At 30.1% G+C, this 13573-nt stretch overlaps 4 protein-coding genes across 4 annotated transcripts in view; 2 read left to right on the top strand and 2 right to left on the bottom strand.

Annotated features, from left to right (window-relative positions):
- Positions 1-800: 800 nt before the first annotated feature.
- LOAG_01136 (double-stranded RNA binding domain-containing protein family protein) lies at positions 801-4934 on the bottom strand. Its single transcript, XM_003136676.2, has 9 exons — positions 4834-4934; positions 4007-4267; positions 3593-3700; positions 3017-3084; positions 2276-2359; positions 1998-2127; positions 1632-1778; positions 1344-1542; positions 801-1185 (listed from the first exon to the last, which is right to left on the bottom strand). The coding sequence occupies exons 1-9, from the start codon at positions 4912-4914 to the stop codon at positions 926-928; spliced, it is 1338 nt and encodes a 445-aa protein (XP_003136724.1). The 5' UTR covers positions 4915-4934; the 3' UTR covers positions 801-925.
- Positions 4935-5929: 995 nt separating this feature from the next.
- On the top strand, positions 5930-7435 carry LOAG_01135 (hypothetical protein). Its single transcript, XM_003136675.2, has 2 exons — positions 5930-6043; positions 7117-7435. Exons 1-2 carry the CDS (start codon positions 5944-5946, stop codon positions 7281-7283), a joined length of 267 nt encoding a protein of 88 aa, XP_003136723.1. The 5' UTR covers positions 5930-5943; the 3' UTR covers positions 7284-7435.
- A 317-nt stretch (positions 7436-7752) lies between these two features.
- LOAG_01134 (hypothetical protein) lies at positions 7753-9523 on the top strand. Its single transcript, XM_020445654.1, has 3 exons — positions 7753-7775; positions 8895-8997; positions 9250-9523. The coding sequence occupies exons 2-3, from the start codon at positions 8896-8898 to the stop codon at positions 9403-9405; spliced, it is 258 nt and encodes an 85-aa protein (XP_020303906.1). The 5' UTR covers positions 7753-7775; position 8895; the 3' UTR covers positions 9406-9523.
- A 1760-nt stretch (positions 9524-11283) lies between these two features.
- LOAG_17576 (hypothetical protein) overlaps positions 11284-13573 on the bottom strand; it is a gene marked incomplete at its 5' end in the record, with an annotated part of 9097 nt that continues 6807 nt past the window's right edge. The window contains 2 exons of the mRNA XM_020450236.1: positions 11284-11413; positions 12928-13188. Coding sequence (XP_020306115.1) covers positions 11289-11413; positions 12928-13188 — 386 coding nt within the window. The 3' untranslated portion in view covers positions 11284-11288. The remainder of the gene's footprint in view (positions 11414-12927; positions 13189-13573) is intronic.

The following is a 13573-nucleotide window of genomic DNA, read 5'->3' as shown; positions in this document are numbered from 1 at the left end:
TTGAAGAATAACGGATAAGTGAATTGAACGAAATGTTTTATTGGCTGGTATTGTTTAGATCTTTTCATGAAGTGGTAAGTGATCATGTAAGTACCAAAACATATAATATCAAATAACGGTTGCATTTAATAAAAAATCTAGTTAAACAAATAATGAAGTTAACGTAACATAGTGCATTTTCAATCATAAGTAAGAATTCCAACAAAAATACATCATATTTTACAGATAGTATTTAAAAAAGAGAAAAAACTGTTCTGGTATTTTTCATAGAATCAGCAGTGCAACCGGTGTTATGTACGTGGAGGGAATTTTTAACGGCTTTTGAACTTTAAAATATATAATGAGTACAGAAATCTGCATGTAAAAATATCTTTTGTGGTAGGTAATATGATAGCAGAACATGGAACTTGATAAGCGATTAACTTACTCTCAAAATGCATGCAATGACTTTATCATCAAAGCTACTGGAAACTAATGAATAGATTAGAGATGAGTTGGTTGTTAACGGAAATAAAGTTGTCTTATTTTGTCAATTCAGGTTGACTTTTCAGTTTGCTGGATGTTTCGTCTTATAGAGAAACCGATGGGTTGAGGAAAATCGTTTTATTCAATGCATCAAATAGGGCTATAGTACAAATACCAGATCATGACATAAAAGTAAATCGTATAAGCCATAGGACTTTCAACAAATAAATCCAATTTAATCAGAGTGCTTTTATGTTAAATGTTTATTTCATATACAGAACTTTCGAGTCAGTTCCGAACAGTTTTGGGAAAAATAGCTTTTTTGGAAAAAAATACAGATCCTTTGGGGAGGTGGGGGGGGGGGGAATCTATTTTGGTTCCTTGACGCAAACTGTGGAAATAATAAACTTTTAAATCCATGTGAAATCGATGCGAAGGAATCTTTTGAATTAGCAACGTCTTACTGCTTTTCTGATGAAGAATTCTGATTTTCATCTTCTGGGGAATTTTTTGTCCATGTTAAAGAACCAATCGTCAATTGTGTCTCTGACAGATCACTGGAACCTCGTGATGGCTCCGAAGTCCGTATAAACAGTTCTAAATGTATAAGCGCATTTCGCGCAGCATAATCTTTCGCATCCGTTTCCGTCGTTCCAAATCCATAGAAAGCGTTCTTCATATCATTAGGACCATTAATTGAGAGCAGACATTGGAGGTTACCTGAAATAGTTTTTGCGAAAATTTAATCTCAGAAATATTTGATTTTTTCTCATGTTCATCATCACATTACTTGCTTTGAGTTGTCTCTCAATTCTTATCTGCTAGTTAATTGAGGCAAAATGCAGAATACTTCCATGATAAAGTTGAAGAGGACATACCATCCAAGTCTGGTTCAAGAAATACAAAATTCAGTTTTTGATTCAGGAAAATTTTGTTGATATTTTCGTCACCAGAATTAATCAATTTGATCAATTTTTCTGTAAGACCTGTTACATCAAAGCCATCTCGAAATGCAGCACGAACTTTTTGCAACGAGTCCGGATGCACCAGTGCATTGGCTGATGCATCGAGATTACTCTGAAAGAAGCTAAATTCTTAGCAATCATACATTTAAAGAAATGATGTTTAGAAAATTCCTAGAATTTTTCAACCTGAACTTTATTTACCAGACTTTCATTTGCTGTAGATTCACTATTGTTCGTAGTTTCTTGACCTGCAGCAGCAACAAGCGCTGCATTTCCAATATCATCTGCCAAATCTTTCCAATTTTCTAACTGAGCATACATTTTTTGAGCTGCTAGTGTCTTCGCTATCTGTAACACATTTCATACTTATTCGAGAAACCCGCAGAAATTCTTTCAAATCCGTTAATCTATGTCAGTTGAGAAAGTGATTAGAAGACAAAGCAGGTTTAAAATCATGCAAAAGAAAAAAGGAATGATCGGAGAAAGCGAAGCCAAAGCAGAGTAACAACTATGAAAAAAAAATCTCGAGACAGATAAAATAGTAAGATAACTTTGACACTGACTTACCTTCTTCGTTTTTCCATGTCCTACTACATGAACTTTCCCCATTTTACAAGTAGCAATGAAAATCCGGTGATTTGGAGGTCCTTCTTCATCGATTTCATAATTAACACTTGATAATTTCAGCTTTTGACATCTAGAATAGAACCAAAACTAATAAATTTAAGATTGTTTATTAAAAATGAAAAAAGTCTGAAGCTTAGTTTATAACAGTTATCTGTTAGGTAATGCGACAAAAAATACTATATACAGATAAAGCTTTATGACGATAAGAAGGTTCCAACCTTTCGTTTACTTTTCCCACCCAGTTCTCTGCAACAGAATCATCACCACTTCCTCGATTTTGGAAATCAATCGTTAAATTCTCCCTGCAAAACAAACAGAATATTATAGTCCGTAATAATTAGTTTTATATAAAGAAAAAAAATCTTGTGCAGCATCCAAAGTTAAGTACATCGGTCTAGATGCTTTGGAATGTTAATGGTATTTTTTCAAATAAGTACCATACATTTCAAACTATAATTGATTAGAAATAATGAAAATCAGTAAAACGTAGTTTATAAGACAAATAGAGAATACTATTTTTGTTACTAGTCATCACCTATGGATCCATCATATATTTTGAGTAGGGTTTTGAAATCCTACCGATTCGATTTTAAACGTACACAAAAAGCTAAAAAGTTACTCCCTATGATGGTTAGCTATACTAATGATAATCCTAAATACTCCTCCATTGTAACCTTTTTCAGTGAGCATTTTTCCAATGTTTTCCATGTTAACAAGTCCAGCTGCACTGCCCATGCAATCTTACAAAGTTCTTATTCAATAACAATCTTTAACGCTTACACCAGATACCTTTATCAATGGAGTTGATTAATAAAACGAAGCTATGATAATCCCAAATTTTACATTATTCTTGTTAGAAGAAATAAAACAAGGCGATACCTAGGTGTAATTTATACAATCTGTACAACCGATATGCTTGCAACAAATCTGGAACTGCAAAAATAACACATATAACTCACAAGCTAGCTAATGCTTCTTCTTTTGTTTTACCGAGTTCAAAATCACTGAATGATTCCTTCTCAATCATCTGAAATAAACTCCGTATTTATGCAAATGAATCACTTTCATCTGTTGAAAAGAAACACCAAAGCCATTTCTTAAAAAGTCAAAAAATCCAGCTTTTGATACAAGTAAATCAATTTGACGAATGAAGCAAACTTCCAGACATCTACAGAATTTATTATAGCTCATCTAAAATTCATTAAATTACAGAAAGCATAATAAACTTTAGATAAGCTATGGATGAAAATGAAACATCCATTCATAAATCGTTATAGTTCTGCAGACTGAAGTCTCAAAATTCAACACACCCATCGTATGGATAGTTGTATACATAATATCAAGATTAATTGAAGTATCTAAACGAAGAGTTTACAAGCACTTCGAACTATATTATTTCTCATCAAATCAATTAATAAGGTTGGTGGTTTGTTATAACTGTCTCGAAATGATATTCCCGAAAATAAAACTCTAGAAATATAAAAAAATAAAACTCCAGAATTACCTTTTTCCTTAATCAAAATTAAAAAAGATACTTTTTTCAGCATATTTTTTGCAGCCATTTGTTTTGCTATTTTCTTTGTCCTACCATGACCTATTGTATGAATACCGTACAGTTCACATCGTATTGCAAATAAATTGGGCTAAAATGATAATTCGTATGCAACTCATTAATTACAATTGATTTGTTATATAACAGCTAGAAGGGAATACCACACCTGGATTTACATAGCTTTAAATTACAACGACTTCATGATCGGATTCATCTCCTCGCAACATGTAGATGACATTTTAAATGCTAAGTTCGCTTAAGTATCTATCCATTTATTTATTTATTTATCTGTTTATCTGCCTATCTATCTATATATGAATAAAACTTCCACGGATCATGAATAACAAGTATGGATTCAAAATTCCTATTTTATCTGATTAAAAAACATAATGCTAACCATTTCTACGAAAGCAGGCATAAATATAGGTGGTGTTCCATCGTAATACTTTTTACATCCCTCTTCCAATATGCTAACGAATGTTTTTACCGCAGCAACCGACGTCCCGGTAGACGTGGACGACAATCCTCCATTCGTTTGTACTTCCATCGTTTGCTCACTGTCGGTATCCATCACTTCTAATTTCCCCACCTTTTCAATTTCTTTGCTATTTTTGGAATTTTTATTGCCAATCAAATTGTCGAAATCCACTATTATTGGCTGAAATAAGAAAAAAGTAAGTTTTCAAATATAAAATTTCTTGTAGCATATTTCCACCACTTAACTACTCGAAAATAAATTTTAACAGGCTTTCAAAACAACAGAAAAAAACGGTTCCTCAACAAATCCCTTGAAATTATTTCTAGTTAGGTTTTAATTAGTTAAATTGAAGCCTGATTTTTTCTTCTATGAATGAACAAAATGAATTTAAGACTGTTTACAGATCAGCATAACTAAATGATTTGTTTCTTTCCTTTATCCCATCAACTATCCTATCCTAACTAATCTAATCCTTTCATCTACTTCTATCACATCTAAAATTCTATCCAATCGAATCCTTTATTCATTGCAGCCTTATTCATTCCAATTCAACCATAACTTTTCCATCCATTCCTAGTCATACTCTCTCGTTAACAATATTTTTGAAATATTTTGATATGCTACAATAGTCTGGAAACCACAGTGTTAAACAGATTGAAGCAAAAGAGAGGTGAGAATGAACATTGATTCGTATTCCGTACTGAAACCGATCCATTCCATCTATCATATCATTCCTATGCACTAACCTTTTGACAAATGAAATATTCCGGTTCGCGACTTTTCAACACATCCACATGTGTAAATACTTCATAAAATTTTTCCACCATATATATTACCTTACCACTGAGCATGAAACGTAAATTCAAATTAAGCTTCAATAGAAAACTCAAAAATTTAAACCGAAATCTTGTGATCTTGCGATTCCACAGCATAACTCAAATTAAAGTTTAGTTTTGAAATAAATTTTATTTTAATATTCTAATCAAACTAATTTATAATGATACATATGTACATTTTCACAGTCATATGATATCACTATTGGAATTGAAATTTCAATTCAACTAAAATAAATTCCAATCCGAAATTTCGCTGCGGATCATACTGAAATTGAGGAACTGAATTAAAATAATTGGAATTGAAAATTTCAATTAAAATGAATCCCAACTGACACACAACTTGTTGTATTACCGCCTTGTCCAACTGCACTTAGTCACCAAACCCCAAACACTGTCGTCACATTGTACAGTAACAGAAATGATTTGCGGAAATAGTGACTGTGAGAAATGGTAGAAAATAAGCTTTAAAGCAGAGGGAAAGCAGAGATAATGGGGACATGAGAAAGAATCATTCATCGAAGATTGAGAAATTCATTTGATGAGTAATGTTTTATAATAGGATGAGTGTGTGATGGTGAAGGAAGAGAGTATACATGAGAATAAGATTACAGAGATAGATGCAAAAACATCTGATATCATTATAAATTGAGAAAATTCTTCTAGGAAGCTGGGTTTGAGCACAAGTTGCAAAAAAGCTTTTAGAATTAATTAAATCCAGGTCTTTCCATTTTCATATTGTACTTCGTGCTTATTTTTATTTCTCTTTTGTTTTTCATTTTATTTTATTATGTTTTATTTAAAGAATTGATGGATGACTGGAAAATGAGCGAAATTTTTTTTCCTAATTGGTATTTTTAAGCTTCATTTTTCTTTCCTTGTAATTGATTATTTAACTGTGGTATTAACTGGAATGGACTGAATATATTTTGATCCAAATTTCTGAATTTATTTTAATTTATACTTTATCTCTTGTTTTTATTGAATGCTACAAGGATAAGAGAAGAATATTTGCAGGATAATATGTTATTATCGTGGATAAGATTAGCATCTAAACGGACCGGTCTACGACCATTTCATAAACGTATTTTTACCAGCAGTGTACTGGATAAATTGTACAGCAGTATGTTTTAATTTATTTGCAGCTTAATATTAGACTTAGAAGAAATTTTCAAACATTATAAAAGAGTGTTGCTTATTCTACGAACTGCGAATTAATTGCATCCTCCTCAAGTTACTATAACTTTTGAAAAAGCTTGTAGAAAACTATTCTTGTTTGTTCGCTTTTTTTCCTCATTAGTTTATAACTCTCATTCTGAGATCTTTGTCACGTCACTTATTAATTATGCCTTTTTTTAATTGTTTCTTTTTCGTACTAATTATTCTTGTTGGATGTTTTCACTACGAAAAATGACTTACTGGCCATATTTTGTATTTGTTGAGTATACTTATGCTTCATTTAAACTACTGTAACTTTGTGCCTAACTTTACGTCATCAAACTTTTTTGAAGTTTAATCACTTGATCTACATAAATATAATAATTGTATTTTGTAACCCGGTAGTCCATTAAGTGGTAATCAGTAAATAATGGCCAGTTAATTCTATTATTCACTAACAGTACTAGTCCATTTCCCATCACTGATTCAGAAGCCAATTATTTGGTTATTCAGAAGCCAATAATCTGTTACTCAGTAGTATATTTAATAATGGTCCAATCATTTATTAATTATCCACTGGATCGCTATTAAACAACATCCCGTGATATGATGCGACCATATCATCAAAATGAGTGACTTGTAGGATATGAGCTGTAGGGAGCCAAGATGGAAGCAAACGTTTAACTTTCAGGATAAAGTAGTATCTTCCAGAGAAATTTCTCGGGTAATCATTAAAAAACGTCTTTTTCTCGTTGATTTATGTTTACAGTTTTAGGCGGAATTAATAAATTCGAGAAACTGGTTCCTCTGACGATGGTCGACTTTTGAAAACTACTGAACTAAAATCATATCTTTAAATTTGATTTTAGGACATCACAAATAGTTGTGGAACTTCTGAATAAGTTTCAAGATTGCATGGTTATTCAGAATGAAGGTAACCTTGCATGATCAGTTTTCCAAGTATTCAGAAATTACGAAATACCATTTCATATATATGTACAAAAATATTTTTGTTGTAAGGAATTTGAATACTTTCAGCCACGGTTGTAGCATTAATTGGTGGAGCGTTGTGTATGACATCGGTAGCCCTAGTTAACGTTGTAATGTACTACAAAGTGGTAAAACCGGTACGTGAAGCAGATCGTGAACGATTAGAGAAAGACTTAATCGAGGCTGATGAGGCGGGTTTTTCATTGAAACTCTGAAGAATAAGTAAGTTATCTAGCGTTTTCAATTTATTATAGTAGGATCATTTTATCTAATTTCGTTTATTTGCAAAGTCTTTATCTGTTATTTTTTTTTGGACGGTTTTGTAGGGTTAGAATTTTCAATTATGTAATTATTGGTCCTTATTTTTAAATTATTTCCAATTATTGGTTCCTATTACTTTAACATCTTGTTAATGTGCCAATTTAGGGTTAGTATTTTCGAAATTTCCAACAAACAAGTTTCAATTTGGGAATTCTTATTGAGAGTGCCTCATAGCCTTTATAAGTTTCGAAATATGCTCCAGACAAAAGAGTGTAAAAACATTTTTGACATAGGATTGCATCTCACTCAAACTGTCGTTACGTGACTTATTGAGAGTCACAAAACTGCGATCGATATCAACAGCGATATCATCGGTCGTTGTTTGTAAAGACCTGTAACATTTGGCGAAGTGCTACTTGAGGAATCACGCTTTTATTGAGGGAAAGGTAACGTAATGTAATTTTTAAATAAATAAGGATTTTACAGTTTTATGCAGCGTTTTATTTGATGGTGATGTGATCACGAAGTAAAAGCAACACTTACATGAACTTTCTAAATGAGAGTACGAATCACATCATTCGTCTAATGTACTGATTAATTAATTATGTGTGCCAGTTGACAGACTGATATAGGTTTTATTTACCCTGTTTTAATGTTTCAAATTACTGAGCTTGTTCTATGTATCAATACCATATGTAACAAGTCAAAAACAATAACACTGGAGTATAACATTGGACTTTTAAAAGAAAAATGAAGGCTTTAGAAGTAAAACCAATCGTAAATTGTTCAGCTCTGTGAATTTGCCTGTCATATTGTTCTTGATTACATTTCAGTTGTATATTTTATTTTGCAGTTTTCTCTCCCAAAATATGGCCTGAAATTTTGGTAAATTTTTACCAAACATTGCTGAAATTATCGTATTGCTGTTCACATAATTCATTCCTTGTACGCAACTGATTTGATAAAACAAATGAATTTCATTTCTTATGGCTTGTCTTTGCAGCTTTTCTTGATTCATGAATACATATATAATATCGGAACTATTCGACAATCATAATTTCCCTAAAGTTCAAAAAAAAAAAATTTCATTTTTTTTAAGGTTTAAGAAAAACAAGTAAGTGCGAAATCTTCAGGTTCTGAAAATTTGAGAGTTTCGGGAGAAACAAAATGATGCGCTTTTTTCTTGATTAGCAAAAATTTATCATTTCATAATAATTGAAATTTACTGCTTAGTTTTATATACTTTGTCAGTCCCCTAATTTTAATTTTATGGTAGCAAGAACTACTTTCATGTTTTCGTCTCCGGTCACTCTGGTCGTCCTCTTCTCCCTCACCCTTCTCCTTTAATTATTAAGGTCAGAATTAGTTTTCTCGATAGGAAGTTTGCCGAAGAACTTTTTCTATGAAAGTCATTTTTACCTTGCCTGCGAAATTAGCCCATCAATACTTCATTGCTTTGCAAAGATAACTGAGAATTTCTGTAATCCTTTCAGTCTCCTACAGAACTGAAGTTCAGTTTATATATTTCAAATGTAATTAAAATGCGGAGTGCCTTTTCATTCCAGGATGTTTTCACGTGGCAAACGTTTCATGCAATTAGTCGGACCAGATGTGGTTTATTGGTTTCCGGCATGTATATTATTAGGAGCGGCTTTCGAACTTTTCAAAGTATGTTTTATATATTATTGTTGTTTTCGTCTGTAAGATTTTCATCTTTCGAAATTTCCGATTTTTGAATTCAATTTAGCTCTGAAATATTAGAAAATAACTAAAGATGATCGAAAATAATTAATGATGATCCGTAACTGATCCGAACACTGGTTCCTTTTTTTTGGAAAATCTACAAGTTTTTTTCCAAAATTACCCTGAAGTTTTCAGCATGCTTTTTTTCGATGCGTTTATTCCTTGCTTTTATTTCAGATAAAGTTCACATTTATGGGTGTGAACTATTATACGGTGTTCAGGAAAAAACAAATGCAACAACAGCTGGAAGATTTAGAAAATTGGCTGAAACAGATGGATGAATTATCTGCTCAAGCTGTACAATCACAAATTGAAGCGAGGAAAAAAAAGTGATTTCTAAAAAAGAATCCGAATAAACAAAGGAATCTGTGCATGAATAAATGCACCATTGAGATTCTAGGTTAGACAAGAATAGACCAATAAGTATCCTCAAACAGTGAAATATTTCCTTTTTGATATTGTTATCGAAGTTTTGTATTCTTGACGAAAATTATTTCTTTCAAATTATCACTGGCAAACTGAACTTTTGTTAATAACTTTCAAAGCTTTTTTTCCCATTTTAGTGCACCTATTCCAAGGTCTTTTATTTCCGTAATCGATACTTGTACTGGTATGATAACTGGCTTGGAAAATTGCATAGTGATATTTTTCTTTTTTTTGTCTCCTTGTTATTATCATAAACGAAAAATTGCTTTCATTCCTGTTACACCTTGATGTTGGATAGTATACCGAAATCGTGACTCCTCTCTTTAGCTTTCGTGAAACAGCTAAAACAAGGCCTTTCGAAGCTACCTGTGTTTACTTCCGGTTGCAATTGCTTTAAGATTATGTGTGTTTCCGTTCGGAATTTCTTTTTTGGAAATTTTCTTCGGAATAGCTGATTGTATTCAGACAATAAAAAGTTATCGAAGGTTGTGATCTTTCACATCTGATAGACGAAAAAATAGGAAAAAAAAACTGTTTGATCAAATTTTCGTTTTTCATTGACCTATTTTTAAAATTTAAATATTGGGATGAGGATTTTCTAAATTCTTTTAATTATGCAGTGAAGATTGGGACGAGAAGAGCACTGAAATTTATTATTGTCATTGTAATAACAGTTTATTGCTATCTGATTGTACTCATCATTATTGCTATTAAACTTCATTCCTGGCTCAGGGATTTATCAAATTGATCATTATTGTTAAAAAGAAGATGGACTACAATTTCCATAATTGATAACATGCAAGCACTAATCGTTTAATGATTGATTTTTCGGTAATTCTACATTTACAAGAGCATAACGTATTTCGTAATAAAATCCTCAATTCTAAAAATCAATCAATAGATTCAATTCAAATCTTTTGATCAACTTCTGCTGAAACAATATAGAAAAGAATACACAGTGTTGTCTTGTACTTATCATCGAAGTATTTTGCCAATTAGTAAAATTGATTGCATTCTAGAAGTGCCAAGAAAACTACTAATTAATAAAGGTATCATTAAAACAAACAATGGAATAATTACTTAAGAAGAGAAATTAATAGCTGTTAAAGAAGAAAACAAAATAAATGATGGATGACTAGTCTGAACTGAAAGAAATAATTTTAACATTGTTTTTTTTATTGAACTTTGGAAGAGAACATGTTATATTAAATGTAAAATAAAATAAAGTGAATAGTAACAATGAATGAATCCTTTCTATTTTATTTAAATTTAAATTTTAAATAATAAAAAACCAAATGAGCATAACATATTGTATCGATCCATGCCGTTATTTTACATAGCATATTTCCTGATTACAAATATAAATCGAATTATTTTCTTTTTTATCCTAATAATATTAACTAAACCACCATGCAGTTCAATTTACAATTCAACTTATTAATTATGTTGTTATTGGTGAATGAGTTAATATGTACACGTTTGCCATCTTACAGGTAATTTATTAATATTAAAATTTAAATTATTTCTAGCGAAGGAATCCAAATAATTCTTCATTCATCCAAAAAAAAAGAAATCCATGAAATTTAAATTTCAATTTATATATAATTAATAAGAATAAGCCTTTTCCTTATCCTTTAATCCTTTCCTTTTATTTTAAAATTTCACTTTTGTTTTTAATAATTTTAAAGGATTTTCTTAACAAAAAATTCTTTTAGTTTCTCTTGAGAATTTTTATAACAATTTCAAAATAAAAAAATAACGAAATTAAAAAAAAAATTGACTGTAGTTTATTAAATAACATTAGAAGGTGCACACAGCTGTTGTAGTTGTTCAAATTGACTGTGCAGTTGTCGCTGCTTTTGAATTAATTTTTCTTGACGTCCATCTAGTTCGATCGACACTGGCAGTCGATTTCCTGAAATTTAATTCCAATATTTAAATGTCACTTTAAAATCTATGTTACAAAGAATCTGTGGACATAAATTCGTCATTATATTGCAAAAAAAGAATTATTGCGTTATCAATTTTTCACATTATATTTTATCGTTGTATTATAAAATTATCATTGTAATTTTAAAAAAAAAGCTATTATAATATTATCATATTAGTATCAGTCTACCTAATCATATTCTATTATTAATTTACAAAATTATTATTTTTTTATAGAAAAATTATTCATATTTGGTCATTTTTATTTCATAGCATTTATTACAATTATATCCTAAATTAGTCTAAATTTTTCGAATTCTTCACCACTAATTTTTGAAGTTAATATCGAAAATTAAATTTTAACTTGTTATTAGGGCTTTTTAAATTTATCGTCAATCTCTTTTATCAAATAACTGAATGCAAACTAACTTTGATAATTGATAAAATGATAAATAAATTAATGGAAGACATGAGATGTATTCTATATAAATTATCTGTTCAATGATCAATCAGATTACTGATCTTTTGATTTCTCATCTACACAACAATTAGTTTTCCAATCGATGATTGTAATTACATTTTATATTCATTGTAAACAATGTTTACAAAAAAACTAATTGAGCTCTAATTAATTATTAAACAAATTCAATTGAAATTGTCTGAATTTACAAATATTTACATTGCTATTGTATTGCTATGAGAAAAATTTTTAAAATCTAACCGATTTGCCTCTAATTAATCTCATAATATACTCAATTAAAATTATATAACTTTGCGTTAATCCATTTATCGTTTTATTTTGTAAGTAAAAATGTGAAATGAATGAAGGAAATTTGAATGTAAATAAAAATTTTACAAATTTAATTAAAATTATCTGAGTGTACAAGTGGTCATAGTGCTAAAATTAAAATTTTGCCCTAAAATTCGACTATTATCTAAAATTACAATTAATTAGAGAGAAAATAGAACAACAATATTTGCCATATGTTTTGTCATTTGTCAATTTGAGCGACATCTGTTCGCCAATATTCTGCGCCACTTATTGAACAATCTCTTCAAGTATTATTTGGATAAACGACGATACGTTTTGTTCACATAAATCATTTCAATTCTTGCTCAATAAAACAAAACAAAACCAAAAAGAAAAAAGAAAAGCTTCCGCGAATAATAATTAATTAGTAGCAGAAGAGTGGAAAACGAGAGAGGAAGAAGAAGGAAGAAAGAGAGAGAGAGAGAGAGAGAGAAAGAGAGAGGGAGATGACAAGAATATTCTTGGACGTAATGAAAAAAACTTATATAAGTACTTTTGTTTTATCTTTTAACAAAATAATAATTTTTCCTAGCAAATTTGACAAAAGTACATTTTAAAAAAAAAGAATTGAATAGGTTTATAAAGTATTTCATTCATTAAAAATTCTTCAAATAAAAATTTGATAATGAAATATTTAAAACGAATCGCATTCTGGATGAAATATTTCGAAATCTCTGCTACTAACTAGCCTGAAGAAGGTGAAACACTTTCAATTGCTCGACGTTGCATTTCTTGGATTTCACATGATGTAAAACGATTTCGAACATCGGTTGTTGAATGACGTTCCGGTGGTTTTGGTGGACCATTCCGGACGTTTAAAAATGATATTGCTGAACTGGGTGATTTTGATTTAGAACGCATATCACGTTGTACCGTATTTGTAAGTTCATCTAAGATTGTGTCCAAAACATTCGCATCCGCACTTCTTTTTGAGTTACATGTAGAATTACCTAAATAAAACGTGAAAAATTACAACAAATGATCAAATTGAATAATTTTGTGATTAGTTTGTCCTGAAATTATGTCCTGAAAGTTTATAATCATTTCATTTGAAAGATGAAAGAAATTTGAATATTTATCATGCAAAGAATCAATAATATAATAGGATGAAATAAGCATTTTCTAATTATAATACTTTTTTCATTTCAAATTTTCAGTAACTTATTACTATGTTCAAATTTGTGCGGGAAAAGATAAATAGTAAAAATATGAATAATATTTATGCCAAAAATGATTGCATAATAGAATGAAATGATTCACATTTCATGTTTAAAATCGTTTTTACTTTTATTACCTAAGATTTTTAATTATTTTTTTTTTTTTTGACACTAATTT

The sequence above is a fragment of the Loa loa genome (genome assembly GCF_000183805.2).
Source record: "Loa loa unplaced genomic scaffold supercont3.96, whole genome shotgun sequence".
Classification (NCBI taxonomy): domain Eukaryota; kingdom Metazoa; phylum Nematoda; class Chromadorea; order Rhabditida; family Onchocercidae; genus Loa; species Loa loa.
The sequence above is the reverse complement of the archived record's forward strand: the minus strand, read 5'-3'. Positions and strand labels throughout refer to the sequence as shown.